General features: G+C 38.6%; 1 protein-coding gene across 3 annotated transcripts in view; it reads left to right on the top strand.

Annotated features, from left to right (window-relative positions):
* LOC309501480 (uncharacterized protein) overlaps positions 1 to 16,229 on the top strand; it is a 29,046-nt gene extending 12,817 nt beyond the window's left edge. The window contains exons 3-4 of one of the 3 annotated variants that reach the window (XM_082173611.1): positions 2,107 to 3,154; positions 14,663 to 16,229. In XM_082173611.1, coding sequence (XP_082029737.1) covers positions 2,107 to 3,154; positions 14,663 to 14,690 — 1,076 coding nt within the window. In that variant the 3' untranslated portion in view covers positions 14,691 to 16,229. Of the gene's footprint in view, positions 1 to 2,106; positions 3,155 to 11,919; positions 12,006 to 12,862; positions 12,963 to 14,662 lie in introns of those variants that run through there. The other 2 variants (XM_082173612.1, XM_082173613.1) reach the window with 2 other exon arrangements.
* Positions 16,230 to 17,944: the final 1,715 nt, after the last annotated feature.

Raw genomic sequence — 17,944 nt, 5'->3', positions numbered from 1 at the left:
AGTAAACAACATTCGTGATTCTTTCGCTCCGCCCACAAGGCACGCCTCCAGCCACTCGTTTTTTTCCGGAAAGACTCGGTACAGCCTATTTTTCTTTTATAAATATAATAAAGCTAAAGACTTTTTGGAGATATGAAGGATGCAATACTACTCTATAGGTACTCAAGTTTAACATGAGATTGACTGAAACTGAGTGTTTCACCCCCCCTTTAAGAAGAAGGAGGTCTGTTCTGTATATCTGTTGTGGGATCAAGCAACCTCTGCCGTTATCTTGGTCGGGCCCTGAGCTTTGCCATTTCTGAACCAATCAGTCTTTTCCAAGCTATCTAACATTGACAATGTTCTTCTTTTAGTTGGACTCATCTCTTTGAAGCTTGCATGGCTATAAAGTTCTTAGCTGGGGGTTTTCGTTGGTTTGGATTGGTGATTTGGGGTCTGGAGTGTTGAGTTCTGTGTGGAAGATTCATTTGTGTTTGGTTCGCCCTCAAACCCTACAACACGGAGGCGCCGGCGCGTTATCTGGAGCTTGTCTCTTAAATGAACCGAAACTCAGCGTATAAGCTACTTGCCTCACAGACCTGAGAAATATATATTTAGAAAGCATGAAATGTGTACTTTTAAACAAAACAATTGAAATCTAAAGAAAGCAGACTGCTCTCTGCTTATGTAATCCGTATGAAATGTGCATTTCTCTCTGGCACGTTCACCACTGCGAAGATCGCGAGTCAGCATCGTCAACTTCATCTTTGACACAGAAAACACTTGTTTATTAATGGACACAACTTGGACACAATTGAAATGTCTCCTTGATATATTTGACATATTAATAATCATTACTTTTCCCAGCTCTTTGTGACAGCTTTTAGGTGCGTTATTGGCAGCGCACCCTTACATGTTACATTTACACGACACCACCACTCAATTGTTAATAGTATTCTTTGGTGTTTAGTTTATACAGGTTTTCTAATTATTTAATATATATATATATATATTGGCACGAAGTTCTGGAAAACTGTCAGTGAAGTCCCGAAATGCAAATTTGTTTAAATTCATACCTATGTAATCACCATGACCAAAATTGTACTTTTTTTTACATTGAATCTTGAAAAAAAAAAATATAGTCGACCTACCGACCCTTTTTTTTTTTTTTTTTTGTTACGGCAAACCAAAATATTTTTAAGGATGGCCTGAATACAGTGACGTTGGTAACAGGGTTGAAGAATACAGTCAATGCTACAGTTTGTGTAAAACTGAGACAATGGATTGAGATTATTTTCTTGTCCTCCCATCATGCAGTAGAAAGAGCCCAGATGATGTCATAATTTTAAGAAATGCTCTGTTTTTAAAAGGAGGAAAATCATGTCAGGAGTAACAGGGTTGAGTGAAACATGTAGGACACAGATAATGCTAATACAAATTATTAATTTAAAACTAGTTAAAGCAAAGGCCGCTCTACACTTTGATCATGTGAAATTTCTACACACACTGCTACGGTCGTGAAATGACATCACATTCTGCGGCAGCTTTTTTACAAACATGAATTTAACATATAACAAATTATAATAATTCAAAATTTAAAAATAAACAATCCACTCCACTTGAATGCTAAACGCTTGTTATTTCTCACAGGGTTATTCACTTGAGCTTGTGTTTCTGGTGTCCCACTTTCACATTTGTATGAATGGAAGTCAGTGGAAGGAAAAGTCTAGTGTGAACGGCCATTAATAATTCAAACGTTTTAGTAAAATAAATATCAATCTCAAAGTTGGTGTCAAAACATGGCAGTATTGTATATTTTAGTGTTAATATGTTAGATAATTGTCATTGAGCAAATATATGTAATAGTTCTTGCTAAAAAAAAAACATGGGATTCGTGCCTATAATGTTTTAAAAATAATAATTGGAAGATAAATTTACCTCATTCATGGAAAGTTTCAAGGACATATAATCAATTTATAAAAAGGCTTCAAATTATCATAGTATTTTATAACAGTTGTCTACTATTACATCAGGGCTCACTTTCATGTCCTTTCACTTTATATTTCTCTCTTTGAATTATTTTGATGTTCTGAACATTATATTTAATATTTCTTTCTTTGATTTCAGACCTGATGGAAGTGAAGGAGGAGAGTGAAGACCTGAGTGAAGTGAAGGAGTGTGAAGAACTGAGTGAAGTGAAGGAGGAGTGTGAAGAAATGAGAGAAGTGAAGGAGGAGAGTGAAGAAATGAGAGAAGTGAAGGAGGAGAGTGAAGGACTGAGTGAAGTGAAGGAGGAGAGTGAAGAACTGAGTGAAGTGAAGGAGGAGAGTGAAGACCTGAGTGAAGTGAAGGAGGAGAGTGAAGAACTGAGTGAATTGAAGGAGGAGAGTGAAGACCTGAGTGAAGTGAAGGAGGAGAGTGAAGAAATGAGAGAAGTGAAGGAGGAGAGTGAAGGACTGAGAGAAGTGAAGGAGGAGAGTGAAGAAATGAGAGAAGTGAAGGAGGAGAGTGAAGAAATGAGAGAAGTGAAGGAGGAGAGTGAAGAACTGAGTGAAGTGAAGGAGGAACATCATGTCAAACCTGGGGAAAAACCTTACAAATGTTCACACTGTGACAAGAGATTCAGTCGATCATCCTATCTGGAAACACATGAGATGATCCACACCGGAGAGAAGCCGTTCTCATGTTATCAATGCGGCAAAACTTTTCGTCATGCATCAGCCCTGAAGAGACACCTGAGAGTTCATACAAAGGAGAAGCCGCATTCATGTTCTGTATGTGGAAAGAGTTTTTCACGGCTGCAAACTTTACAGATACATCAGAAAATTCACACTGGTGTGAGAGAGTACATGTGCTTTGAGTGTGAGAAGACTTTTACTACAGCTGAACATTTAAAACTGCACCAGAGAATTCACACTGGAGAAAAACCTTACAAGTGTTCACACTGTGACAAGAGATTCAATCAGTCAACAAATCTGAAAAGACATGAGAGGATCCACAGCAGAGAGAAGCCGCACACGTGTGATCAGTGTGGAAAAAGTTTCTCTTTTAAAACTCACCTGAAGCGACACATGAAGATCCATGCAGAGGAGAAACCACATCAACACAGTCTGAGATCACATCAATTAGTTAATCTTTATGTACTGAGCATCTCTACGGAGCAAGTCTCCTCTGTGTAAGTTAGACACACATCACTCTATAGCCAAATCTCCCATCTCCACCTATAGCGTGTGTGTGGTGAGCACAGGACACTTTGTTGATTGATTGGTATTTATTAACTCATGTTCAACCAGCAGGAATATCTAATTAGTCAGTTCAGATTAGGCCTTTGACTCCAAACTTCGTTATTCAAATATAATTTGACTATTTAAAAAATAATGATATTTGAACGAATATTAGGCAGCCTTTAATATTCGAACCTGTTATGGGCATTATTTTTTGTGTTTGCTGAATCCTCAGATTCTGAGGCTTTTTCACGCCTGAAGTTGTGAATCGCGAGTTCATTAGCAAGGCTATTAGCGTCCTGGTTAGCGCCTATTTTGTATATCTAAACAATGGCTGCGCCAACGCCTACAACACCCACACCTGATGAGGAGTTCGAAATCTACACTCCTGACAATTTGAAAAGCAACGTGTGGCGCTACTTTGGGTTCCCAAAGAAACAGGGAAAAAACACGAGTAAGGACAAAGTATTTTTTCTAGGGATGCACCGATAAATTTTTTTGCACCGATACCGATCTGATACCGATACCAGCACAGGTTTTTTTTTGTTTTTTTTAATCAAGTAGAATTTCTATAACTCTGTGTTGAACTGATAATCACTATTTTGTGTGTTAAACACAATCTACTTAATACAGACAACTTAATTATAAAGAAAAACAACAACAACAACAAATATATGATCATAATCTGACATAAATGCTATTACAAACTAGATTAGTGGATCATTCAGCAGTAAAATTGAGTCTAGAAAAATCACGAGTGCACAATAATTGTATAAAATCTGAACGTTTTGTGAAAAAAAAAAAACGTTTAGTGGGGAACAAATTAGAGACAATAAGTGTAACACTAAATCTGGTAAAACATTACACATTGCTCTTTGTATTGTTGTAAAATACATTCATGAAAAACAAGAAAACAAAAATAAAAAATATCAATTATTTTATATATAGCCTACTTTAAAATTGAGAAATTTTTTCAATGTATAGCACAGCTGTTTAATGAGGTAGCAACATATGATAGATAGGACAGAACAAGAACGGCTATTAATTAGGGTTGGGTATCGTTTGAATTTGAACGATTCCGATTCCGATTCCTTGTTTCGATTCCGGTTCCTAACGATTCTCGATTCCGATTCTTTTAAGAGGCAGAGTCAAAAAAGTTTAGATCAATTTTAATTCTATGAACTTTTTACTTTTTATGAAATTTACTATGAATTTCTCACAGGGCTGTTTTCAACTACAATATAAATATCAAATCTATTTTAAACAACTTTTTTATGACATTTTAAATGAGCTAGCTAACCAACGGTCTTTCTGAAGGAAATAGTCTGACCTTCTCCATCAATTGAAATATAAAAAAATGTGCATCACAATAAGTGTATTGTATTGTATGTGATTGTCACTAACATTTTAGTAACTAAACTGAATTTTATTAGGTTTAGTGACAACATGTTACAATGTTTACATGGTACAATTTCTGGTAAGCTACGCTTTTTTATTATTTCATTTCAATTCAGTTATTGTGATTTGATTTAATATTGACTCATTTGGATAAATATTAGGTACTCAAGATAGGCGTTAATTTTTCTCAAGAAAAAAACAACTCACCTAATGCTGTAAACATACAGTGAGCCCTATCAGCTGGCAGTATTATTTAAGGTTAAAAATAACTCAAATTAAATATAATGTGTTTTTTTTATTATAATAACAACTTTATTTAATGATATAAGTACAAATATAATAAATATGTAATATAGTACACATATTTAGCAAAATACTCTCTATAGCTCTTTTTTTCTTGCCAACTATGTGCTATAGCCTGTTCATTAAATGGCTTTCCTGAGGTAAATATGACATAATTGTTCTCCAGCTATGTTATTGACCTCTTCACGCTGATAAAAAACACTGATTGATCGATATTATATATGAGGAATATACAGTTAGGTAAGTTGTAGCCTACTGTATCTTTCAACAGTGTTAGTGTTTTTTTTACTATTAGCTGCTAGTCGAGATGATCGGTTCACGTGCGCTAGGGATCTGTCACGTCACATTTACAAGCGCCAAAACGGTATTTATTTTTTGAATTTCGTAATAAAATTGACAGAATCTGAGAGCTGAGATTTTTTTGTATATCATAAAGTAACTGCTCTGTCTAGTCTGTCGGTCTCTGTGTCCTCTTTGCTTCACGATTTTATTGTGCGTGAGAAAATGGATGTGTGGTGTGAGAACGTGGTGTGAGAAGTGTTAATTGCGTGTGTCTCACGGTAAATGCGTGAAAGTTGGCAGCTCGTAAATGTGTTTTCATGAATATATATTTTTTTACGTTCGCCGGCATCGCGCGCAGTTTAAACGGACGAGCAGAGGACGAGAGAATATGGTTGCAACTTGCAAGATACCGAAGAATAAGAAAACATCATATGTACGTTTTTAAGGTTTAACGTCAGGGTTGTTTGCTCTGAATACATTTTATGAGACTCTGTGTGAGTTAATAAGGCAACTCACACAGCGTCTCATAAAATGTGTCGTTTCGCAGTTTAGCATAACAATCCATACTACACCTTTGCTAGTACACGCATTTGCCATGCCGTGTGTACGTTACAAATGTTTAACTAAAGTGTCAGCGAGTTAACATTTGGCAGTTTGAAATCGATTATGTAGTTACTTCAGTTCAGAATAGGGCTAGAAATGACTTAGACAGCGGTTTCTTCCGCGGCGGACTGTGAATCGAAACTAGGAATCGAAATTTAAACTTTTGAACGATTCCGGGAAAATCGCAAAGCTAGTCCCGGTTCCAATCGATACTCGATACTCGATACTCGATACCCAAGCCTACTATTAATAATCTTTCACTGCATCACTGTATTATGATATGAAAGGCTACAATTCGCTCCGTGCACCGTGGCGACCGTTGACGTTCGAACTTGAGTGTGTGGGCCAGTACTTCCAGTGAAAACTTCCGGTGATCTGACAGCGAGAGCAAGAGACAACAGCGACCGAGTTCCATTACCAGAGATATTTTTCACAATGAGTGTTTTTAGGATTCAAGAGAGGCGACTTGCCTTTCAGAGGGTGATAGCCTCAGCACTTCATTGTTGTGTGCCGTTATGTACCATTTCGTCACGTTATTACAATAAAGAAGTCAGCGTTCATGCATTCCCCGTTGACGCTGTGGTACGGGCATGAGTGGATACAGAATATCCGGAGGTTTGACTTCAACCCGACCAGAATTTTAAATCCATATAATTTTCAGTGTATTTCTCCTGTGCGTTTCTATGCTTTCTATTACTGCATTTATTTTGTGCAACTGAGATGAGTAAAGATCTGTTTCATAAATCATTATCTGTCTGGTGTTTATAAGCAACACATACGGTATTGTACTATGTGTAAAATATACACAAACTTACGTATATTAAATTGTTTGTGGTACCTACAGCTAAAAATAAATATAAATGTAAAATATGTGATAATATTGATCGAGCAATTGATGCAAGTAAGTAAAAATATATGCGCAGAATTAGGGCTGGGCATCGTTCAGAATTTTTCGATCCGGTGCCAATTTCGATACCTCAGTTTCGATACCGATTCCTAACGATACTTTTTTCGATACCATATGTTTTAAAATTAATTTCAACATCAACAAAAATACATTAAACACAAAGCTTTTATTTTCCACCTTAATTGTGAATCAAAACAGTTATCAAAATAAAATAAAAAATCTGGTAAAACTACTCACTTAGCATGTCCACAAAACGTATATTTTTCTCTCCGTTTTGGCCTTCCGTCCACACGGAGACGGCGTTTTTATTAATGAAAATGAAGCTTTTTTGAAAACGCACTCCATAGTGGATACATTTGAAAACGCGGCAATACATGAGAGCAGTTGCGTTTTAGACCAAACATACGGTGACTGCGTGCGACCTGGACCGCATCAGTGAATGGTGAGATATTTTACTAAATAAAATTATCCTGTCAGACGAATTGCGCGATAACTTCATTATTTATTTTTCCATCTGAATCATATCAGTGATCTTTGGTGGGGATTAACACATGCGCAGTAAGGTGAATTAAGCGTTTTCAGGCGTTTCTCAAAAGTTTCTCATCCACACTGAAACGTCCGAAAACGCCTGAAAACGCTAGTGTGGACGGAGAGCGTTTATAAACGAAAACGCCGTTTTCAAATGTATCCGGATTAATGTAGACATAGCCTAACATTAATAAAATGACTGCCTGTCAGTCAGTCATCAGGGGAGAGAAAACACCATTGTGGCTGCTTGTTTAGTAAGAGGAAGTGTAACGTCAACAGCACCGCGACCGCTTTCTGCTCGCCATTAAATTAATATCATATCGCAGCAAACGCTGTCTGCGTGAAGTTTTAAAAAACTGTTACCACACTTGAGACCAACCGTGACTCTCTGTGACTTCAGCAAAACTGCAAACAGTTTAATCCGTCCGCACCTCTCCGTGTGTGTGTGGGTCGGAGCTCCGCTCTTTGTCAATATGCAGAGAGGACAGATAAGCTTGCGCTTACGCGCTCAGATGGAACCGAAATTTGGCACCGAAAGATAAAGAATTTTTCGATACTCATAGAATTGGAGTATATTTTTCGATACCATAAAAGTATCGAAGTTCGGTACCCAGCCCTACGCAGAATTGAGAAAATAGTAAACATGTGAATGTTCACGGTGCATTTTATGCAAACAACTCTAATCGTAGTTGTAACTCTATTTACACTAGGCATAATTGTCATTGCGTATGTGTATGCAGCATGAGTCAAATCTTCTGTTCGTGAACAGTTGTATTTCATTCATTAATCTGACTATGCATCCGTGCTTTTAATTGCCATTGGCTCGTGTGATAGTAATATGGATCTTGGTAATATTTTAAGTGATAATTGATTCTATAAACAATTATAAAAGATAATTTTCGTCTTTCTCCGGCTCCCTGCACCGGGCTTAATGCGAAACCGGAAGTTCCTACCCGCACACTCGCTGATCCGAAATCCAAAATGGCGGCCACGTGCAACTAGCCTATATTGTGACGTTGTGCACTTTCCCAGAGAAGCAGACAGGAGACGAGGATCCAGTTTACAAGCACCAAACAGCTGTGGTTTATTTCCTGAATGTGTACAACCTAAACACGGGTACCAGGAGGTGTCTTAAATGTCCCCACAAACAACAAAAAGGCCCAAGAAGCGATGTAACTTTCAACTAACTTTTCTCCGCACCCCTCACCGTCCTCCCCTCTTTTCCCCTTTTTCGTCTTTAGGCTCTCCCTCTCAACTATTTCCCTCCCGGACACCCAGTGGTGTAGTCTAGTTTTTTGTAGTGAGTATACTCTAATATAACACCCTATATAACAGGTTGTAGACATTTGAGTTTCTGTGTGTTTTAATAAACTATTATTATTATTATTATTATTATTATTAGGCCTGAAGTATACTCTGTGCAATAGTAATATATTTCTGTTATAATTTCTTCAAGTTATACAGAACTTTTATTTTGACAGGTTGTCGTAAAGACATAACAGTTTCTGTGTGTATATGAAACGAATGAATGACGATAGTTTTATCAAATGAAATGGTGAAATTCTCATCAAGTGACTCTCATAGCAGCTCTGCGATGAAATGCACATGTGTAGCCTACATCATGTCTCAATACAGTGAAACGCTGAAAACACCACGAGCGTGAGTCACGCGTGCTTCTCTGTGTGTGTGTGTGTGTGTAGTGGAGCACACTGAGCGCTCATTCCCAGAGACGCGTAGAACAATTGCAGTCTCTTTTAGCTTTAATATTCATAGACACTAGTCCATATCGAGATTTGATTCATTGTACAGCAGCTACTTTTGATTTATTCATTCAAAAATAGCATAATTCCGTGACGTTCTGCTTTATATAGCAAGTTCCATTTGTGACTGGATTCCGCGATTCGATCCGTCGCTTCGCAAACACAGACGGGGTGAATTTATGAATGAAAGTGTGAAAGTTCTGACACAAAACGAAGTTGATGCGTATCCTCACGCTTTTTTTAAGTGGGTATACGCAAATCCTTGGCCTTTTCTAGTGGGTATACAGCGTATACCTGCGTATCACGTAGGCTACACCACTGCGGACACCTCCCCCCAACAGCAGGTTGTAGAATACATCTGCGATGCTACCATACACCCATTTCTAATGGATGAAGCCTTGGCCTGGGAGAGAGGTCATCAGGTGGTCTCCAACCTTCAATGGCTGTTTCGACCCTTAACCACAACACCCTCCAGTTGGCGGGTCATCAAGTGACTGGCCAGGTCACTGCCCCTCTCCTCCAGGCTTCCAGCTTGTGCCCTCTCTCTTGTGCCAGAGCCAACAGGAGGCTCTCTCTGACGCTTCTCACAGCCTACGAACGGCTGCTTTCCTCAAGAGGCCTCTCAATCCAACCTTTGTCAATAGATTCCACACAGATTGAGCTGGGAATCCTCGACATCCGACTTCCACCGTCATGAGCCATGCTGTCCACCCCTTGTCCCAGCAATCTTGGACGAGTTGCTGGTATTTGGCTTTTTTCCTCTCTGCAGCTTCCACACAGCCCTCCTCCCACGGCACCGTCAACTCCACCAGAATGATCTTCTTTCCCTCTGGAGACCACATGATAATGTCGTTGTGGACAAAACCGCCTCGGGGAAGTGGAATTTATTCCCGAGATCAACCTCCATTTCCCATCCCTGGGCTGACTGCAGGAGATTCTGCCTGGCTTGGCTGTGGACGACAGGTCTTTGGCCCTCTTTCAAAGGCGATGGTGCTCAGCAGTGGTCTTGCTTTGGCTGGTTGTTTCTTCCTCCTTTCTTGCTCCAGGATGTCTGCGAGCACTGCCAACACCTTGTCATGGCAACACCTGTATCTCCCCTGTGTCAATGCAATCTTACACCCTGACAGAATGTGCACCATTGTTCCTTTCCCACCACACAACCTGCACAGTGGGTCCTCCCTCATCCCCCACCTGTGCAAGTTCACTGGGGTTGGTAAGGTGTCATACACTGCTCGGAGTAGAAAGGATATACGGAAGGGCTCCAGCCACCACAGTTCACTCCATGTGATCGTTCTCTTGGGGAGGTTCCACCTCGTCCAGGCACCTTGGGTTGCGAGCCCGATAGATTTTGCTCTTCTCCCTTCTTCCTCAAGGTTTCAGACTTCATCCTGGATCATGGTTCTCTTCTCCCTAAGGGTGGACTTTGACCACTGCTGGAAATGTGCTGTTCCTAGACCCTGTCTTCCAGTGCAAGGGTTTCTGATGATATCTTTGGTTATGAGAGAACATTCTGCCTGGTTAATTGCCGTGCTTACGCTGTGATCCCACTTACGGCCAGATCTTATTCTGACTCCTGCTTCCCTGGTGAGTTGGTCTTGAGAGTCCCTATATGTCAGGGACAGTCTGCATTTGGCGACTTTAAACTCCTCCACCACTGAAGACAGGAAGCTGGAGCTGGCCCGACCTTATGTAGAGCCCCAAGGATGTAAAGCTTGGGGGTATTCCCAACCATCTTCTAAGGTGCCGGTTGAACTTCCTCTCTATTTCTTCAACAGTTGATAGAAGCACCTCATATACCGTGAAAAGCCACATGAGTCTCGGGAGCAGGCCATGCTGGTAGATCCAGCACGTGTATTTCCCAGGCAGACCAGACTTGTCAATCTTTTTCAGCCATTCTTCAACTTGTTTTCCGGTGCTGGAGATGCTGTTCCTGTCTGACAGGGAATCATCATACCACTTTCCAAGGCATCTAATTGGGTTCCCCTGGATGTTCGGGATCACTTCCCCTTGAACAAGTAGCTTGAACCTTCCAGTTGTTTTGCCCTTTTGGATCACCAAATCATCTTGAGGTGAATCAAGTAAGCATATTTACAACAGAGAATAAACAGTGTCAGGGCCACAATATGAATACTGTTTTACTCTTGGAACAATAGTGCTTTGTGGTGCTCTTATTTTTACAAGTTTTATGATCATTTTTAGTTTCTGCACATATAAAATTTTATTATTTTAATGATCTAACTTTTTATAGTGATTAATGTAGTTATCATAAGATCAAACTTAATTTGGACAAATTATGCTGCTGTCATTATTTATCTGTTGATGAAGTGAGTGTCATTAGTGATTGTTTTTGTATAATTGATGTTTTATCCATGTCATGTTGTGAGAATTAACAGTATTGTCTTTCAATGGAGCAGTTTAATAGTCTTTTATCATGTATCCTGACTCAAATAATGTGTTTTTAACAGCAAACACTCAGAATAAAGTGAGATGATCTGCTGATGATTCTGAATGACTTGTTGAATGAGTGTTGATAGTCTGAGGCTCATCAATATTAACAGATCTGCTGAAAACACTTTTTATTTCATGACAATAGTTCCTGTTTTCACCTCATTTATTATGCTGATGTCTTCAGATCTCCTGTAAATTGACACTTAAAGCTCATTTCATTGGTGTCAGCAGACTGAGGGGATTTGTTGGTTACTATATGTTTATTTCTGTGTTTATGATTTTAACTGTTTTTCTTACCATTATTTATATTTGGAAGAATTTAAATTATTTATATTTTTTTTCTATATTTCTAGATACCTATAAATAATGTTAGAATTAACAATTTTTTTTTTAAATAATCAGTTACTGTACGATGAATAGATGGACAGACATACAAGTTTAGAAGTGTCATTTATTATAAAAACAAACTCAGTAATTTATATTTTAGATTTTAGCAGATCAGCTCCTCCCACTGCAATCACATCATCAGTGAAGCTCCTCCCACTGCAATCACATCATCAGTGAAGCTCCTCCCACAGTACCCACTATCAGTTTCTGATGCAGAAAAGTTAGTTCATGCATTCATGACCTCGAGACTGGATTACTGTAATGCTTTATTAGCTGGTTGTCCTGCATCCTCAATAAACAAGCTACAGTTAGTCCAAAATGCCGCCGCTAGAGTTCTTACGAGATCAAGAAAATATGATCATATAACACCGATTTTATCATCACTGCATTGGTTACCTATAAAGTTCCGTATTAATTACAAGGTATTGCTACTGACTTATAAAGCCCTAAACGGCTTAGCTCCAGTCTATTTAACGGATCTTCTATCGCCCTATAATCCATCGCGCTCTTTGAGATCACTAAATTCAAGGCTTTTGGTCATACCTAGGATATCCAGAACCACCAAAGGAGGGAGAGCATTTTCACATTTGGCTCCAAAACTCTGGAATAGTCTTCCTGATACTGTTCGTTGCTCAGACTCGCTCTCCCAGTTTAAAACTAGATTAAAGTCGCATCTCTTCAGCCAGGCATTCATATAATCCTACAGTTCAAACTACAATCCGGCCTCTATCCAATGCCAGAGGAGAACTGGCCCCCGACTGAGCCTGGGTTCTCCCAAGGTTTTTTTTCTCCATTAAGGCACCTGATGGAGTTTTAGGACACCATTAGGTCACTTGATGGAGTTTTTCGGTTCCTTGCCACTGTTGCCTTTGGCTTGCTCAGTTGGGGATATTTTGGGGATATTTAATTTAATTTTATCAATCAATAAATTCCTCTTGAAACAAACTTTGTTGTATTATTTTAATTTAATACTGTGAAGCTGCTTTGATGCAATCTGTATTGTGAAAAGCGCTATACAAATAAACTTGACTTGACTTGACTTGACAGTAGTTTACCAATAAATTATTAAAGAGGGCAGTGAGAACATGAGTGATCCTGAACCCTGCAGAATTAAACACACTGAAGATGCTGAAGAACAAAGAGGTTGGTGTTTATTCTTGTTCAACATCAGATCAAGCTAAATACTATTTTAACTGTTTTATTTTACACTTATTTGATATCTGGTTCCCAATTTGCAACAACTTTACCAGAATTTTCAACATAGTTTACAAAATTTTTTTTTAGGAATAATCAGTAAACACTGTTACTGATAAAGTTGTATTTGTCAAATATCATACAAGTTATTCATAGTTATAGAGATTGTAGAGTAACTTTGGTAACAGGGTTGATGAATGTGATCAACATGTAGGACACAGATGATGCTAATAAAAATAGTTCATTTAAAACTAGTTAAAGCTGCGGCCACTCTACACTATCATGTGAAATTTCTACACGCACTGCAACGGTCGTGAAATGACGTCACACTCTGGCAGCTTTTTTGCAAACATAAATTTAACATATAACAATAATTATTAAAAATTTAAAAATAAACAATCCACTCCACATTAAAGGGTTAGTTCATCCAAAAATGAAAATGATGTCATTAATGACTGACTCTCATGTCGTTCTAAGCCCGTAAGACCTTCTGCGGAACACAGTTTAAGATATTTTAGATTTAGTCCGAGAGCTTTCTGTTCCTCCATTGAAAGTCAATGGATGGGATACTGTTCACGGCCAGAAAGGCAATAAAGACATCATCAAAGTAGTCCATGTGACATCAGTGGCTCAATGTTAAGTTTATCAAGCGACGAGAATACTTTTTGTGCGCAAAAAGTAAACAAAAATAACGACTTTATTCCACTATTCATTTCCTTCTCTCTGGGCCTCGAGCTATTTCACGTAGTATAATAGCGTAGCACGTCTGTGTTGTACATCACACCCATCACACATGACCAGCGTCGGCCAATAGTTAGCCTACATGTGACGTACAACACAGACGCGCTACGCTATTATACTACGTGAAATAGCTCGAGGCCCAAAAAGTATTCTCGTCGCTTGATAAACTTAACATTGAGCCACTGATGTCACATGGACTACTTTGATGATGTCTTTATTGCCTTTCTGGACGTGAACAGTATCCCGTCCATTGACTTTCAATGGAGGAACAGAAAGCTCTCAGACTAAATCTAAAATATCTTAAACTGTGTTCCGAAGATGAATGGAGGTCTTACGGCTTGGAACGACATGAGGGTGAGTCATTAATGACATAATTTTCATTTTTGGGTGAACTAACCCTTTAATGCTAAACGTTTGTGTTATTTCTCACAGGGTTATTCACTTGAGCTTGTGTTTCTGGTGTCTCACTTTCACACGCGCATGAATGGAAGGCAGTGCAAGGAAAAGTCTAGTGTGAACGGCCATTAATAATTAAAACGTGTTTAGTAAAATAAATATCAATCTCAAAGTTGGTGTTAAAACATGGCAGTATTGTATATTTTAATGTTAATATCATGTTAAATAATTGTGTTGAGCAAATTAATAGTTCTTGCTAAAGAAACATGGGATTCGTGCCTATAATGTTTTTAAAATAATAATTGGAAGATACATTTAACTCATTCATGGAAAGTTTCAAGGACATAATACATTTTTTAAAAAGGCATCAGATTATCATAATATTTTAACAGTTGTCTACTTTCTACCATTACATCAGGGCTCACTTTCATGTCCTTTTACTTTATATTTCTCTCTTTGAATTATTTTGATGTTCTGAAAATTAAATGTAATATTTTTTTCTTTCATGTCAGATCTGATGGAACTGAAGGAGGAGAGTGAAGAACTGAGTGAAGTGAAAGAGGAGAGTGAAGAACTGAGTGAAGTGAAGGAGAAACATTATGTCAAACCTGGAGAAAAACCTTTGAGTCGCTCAAAGACTAAAAATACATTTTTAAAGAAAAGAAGAGCCAAGAAATCTTTCACCTGCACTCAGTGTGGAAAGAGTTACACAAGCAAACAAAGTCTTGAGATTCACATGAGAGTTCACACCGGAGAGTTGCCGTTCTCATGTGATCAATGTGGGAAAGATTTCAATCATTCTTCATCCCTTAATGTTCACATGAGGATCCACACCGGAGAGAAGACGTTCACATGTGACCAGTGCGGCAAAACATTTCTTAGTGCATCAAACCTGAAGAAACACCTGAGAGTTCATACAAAGGAGAAGCCACATTCATGTTCTGTGTGTGGAAAGAGTTTTTCACTGCTTCCATATTTACATAAACATCAGAAAAGACACACTGGTGTGAGAGAGTACGTGTGCTTTGAGTGTGGAAATATTTTTTCTTCATCAAGCCATTTAAAACGGCACCAGATTATTCACACTGGAGAAAAACCTTACAAGTGTTCACACTGTGACAAGAGATTCAGTCAGTCAGGACATCTGAAAATACATGAGAGGATCCACACTGGAGAACAACCTTACAAGTGTTCACACTGTGACAAGAGATTCAATCTGTCATCAAATCTGAAAATACATGAGAGGATCCACAGCAGAGAGAAGTCGCACACGTGTGATCAGTGCGGGACAAGTTTCTCTTTTAAAAGTCACCTGAAGCTACACATGAAGATCCATGCAGTGAAGAAACCACTTAATCAAAGTCTGATATCAAAGTAGTTTATTTTCATCTGCTGAGCAACAAAGTCTCTTCTGTGTAACTGTGGGATTACAAATTTAAGAATCTGATCTGCTGATCTTATGTCCTTACATAACATAACATGAAAAAACCAAGGTAGAGTAAATTGAATTTAGCATTTAAGGTTATGCCAGTCCTGTTCTCTCTATTGTAAGGTAAATTAGTCAGATTACTGAAACTCTCACCCTTTGTCTTTAATGGCTCTTGGAACCCCTGGCCCAGTCTTTGAATTGTCAGGCTGATTGGATTAGATACTGATCTATGCATCTGAATGACACTGTTATGCTGATGAGATCAGGGCGGGGTAAATTCCGGTGACGGGCTGACTCCTGTACTTCATTTGCATGCTTTGTTCAGAGTGTCTACACCTCCATGTAATCCCTCCCCCTTTGAGAGGTATAAACTCTACAATGTACACTGCCTAAGTTTGACTTGGATGACTACAGCGACGCACCGCAAGTTCTCAATAAAGAGTAACTTCTGCTTGAAAGATATCCCAACGTCTCCTGGGGCCTGTTTCAATAAGGAGGTTCAACCAACTCTGAGTTAAAACTTGAACTCTTGAGTTGATTTACCCTGAGATGGGAAACTGAGTCTTCAGTGTCATAAGAGCTGAATTGAGTTAGTTTAATCAACTCTGAGTAGGCTGACTCTTGAGTTAAAGCCCATGTTGCAGGTTTTTTATTTTTATTTTTTATTAATATAACCTTGTATGAAAATACCATATGAAAAGTAAATGCAGGATTAAAAATTGTTTTGCAAGACATAAGGGCACAAATTTGATAGAAAACGTGACAGTTTCCTTGACCGTGTTGAAAAACCGCTTTTTTTTCACCATCGCGTCATATGACGCCACATGAGGGAGTCGTTCGCCGGCTCTGCGTTCGCTCAGTGTGGAGTAGGTTGGTATTCAGTTGGAGCGGTCATGATTCAGTGTGTTTTCGGTGCTTATTGTATTTCAATTAATCATCGTCGTGGTAAATGATTGTGAATTATGGCCTGTCAGGGCATCGAGTCCACAGGTTTCCGAATAAGAAAAAGGACGGTGCGATCTTCCGTGCGTTTTGTGCCGGGTAAGAGACGGGACTTCACTTCTGCTTCTGCTTTTGTTTTGAATAACGCGGTAGTGTGTAGCGTTCACTATAGACCGAATGATTATAATCCCGGCGATATGTGCACACTGTTCCGTCTCCTTCATTGGGTCGCCCGTGGTGACGGTCCGCCATCAGCATGTGGTTCGGCCGCCGGTGGGAAACATGACGCTCACGGATCCGTCAGACATCACTTATTGTACATCTGTTTTACAAAATGTGCCTGTCTTAATTTAATTAATTAACATATTCTACATAAACTTGTAATGCATTTATGTGTTTGTTATTAGTCTGCAGCCAACACTTATTATTATTATTATTATAAATATAATATATTATGTTCTATAATTTATTTTCAATCTGTACAAACCGACTTTAATGTTTGTGTTGGCTGTTTCTACATATAAAGTTTTTATACAGTAAGACAGTTGTGATTGTGATCATTTTTTGTTTTCATCGTCACCAAATGGGTCAATTCAAAGCCTTTATAAAGTCCCTCTTCCTCTGGAAACTATCTCCTAATGGCTGACACACATAACACATGCAGGTAAGGGTCTAAATACTAGCTTTGCTATTGCCTGATACATGATGATAATAATCTGTACAGTATTGTGATCTGAGCATAGTGTTATACATATCGTCGGCTAACGTGAATACATCTATAAGCTAACACTGTTCTCTTGCCCTGTTCTCCTCACACCACAACTCACCGTTGTTCTGTCTAACCCTGGCCTGTCCTGTGTGTTTGGGACATATTCCATTAGGATTTAATGCCCCCACCAATAGAACCCAACACATATCAGTAGAGACTCACAGAGACCACTATAATTCCCATTACAACCAATACAAGTCTCATGAAAACCATTAAATCCAATAGAATTTCGGTAATGGTTTCTATAGTTTTCAGCAGGGCAGTATCATGTGTGAAAGCTTTATCTTGTTTAGCTGTGGGAAGCAGAACTCTTAACTTGTTAACTGGTGGGACTGATATTTTTGTATGTTGAAAAGGATGTGCTTGTGTAACTGGTTGTACTGGTATAATGTAGCCAGAGGGTTTTTGAAGTTTCTGTCTTTGATGCATATTTTTATGCAACAATGTTCATATGTTCTCTAATTAATAATAAAAAAATGTGGCAGAGGGTGTGCTTTGGGTACATGCAGAAGGCTTAGACAAAGTGTTCATTAAATGGTATGGTTTTTATTCAGAAATATTATTTTCTTTGTCTTTGGTGAAAGGTGATATCTTTTTTTTTTTTTTTTTTACAATTTCACCAGCTTTAGAGACACCGACTACTGCAACCCACAG

This window comes from Leuciscus leuciscus, assembly GCF_965113295.1.
Source record: "Leuciscus leuciscus genome assembly, chromosome: 1".
Classification (NCBI taxonomy): Eukaryota; Metazoa; Chordata; class Actinopteri; order Cypriniformes; family Leuciscidae; genus Leuciscus; species Leuciscus leuciscus.
This window is presented reverse-complemented; position numbering and strand designations above follow the sequence as displayed.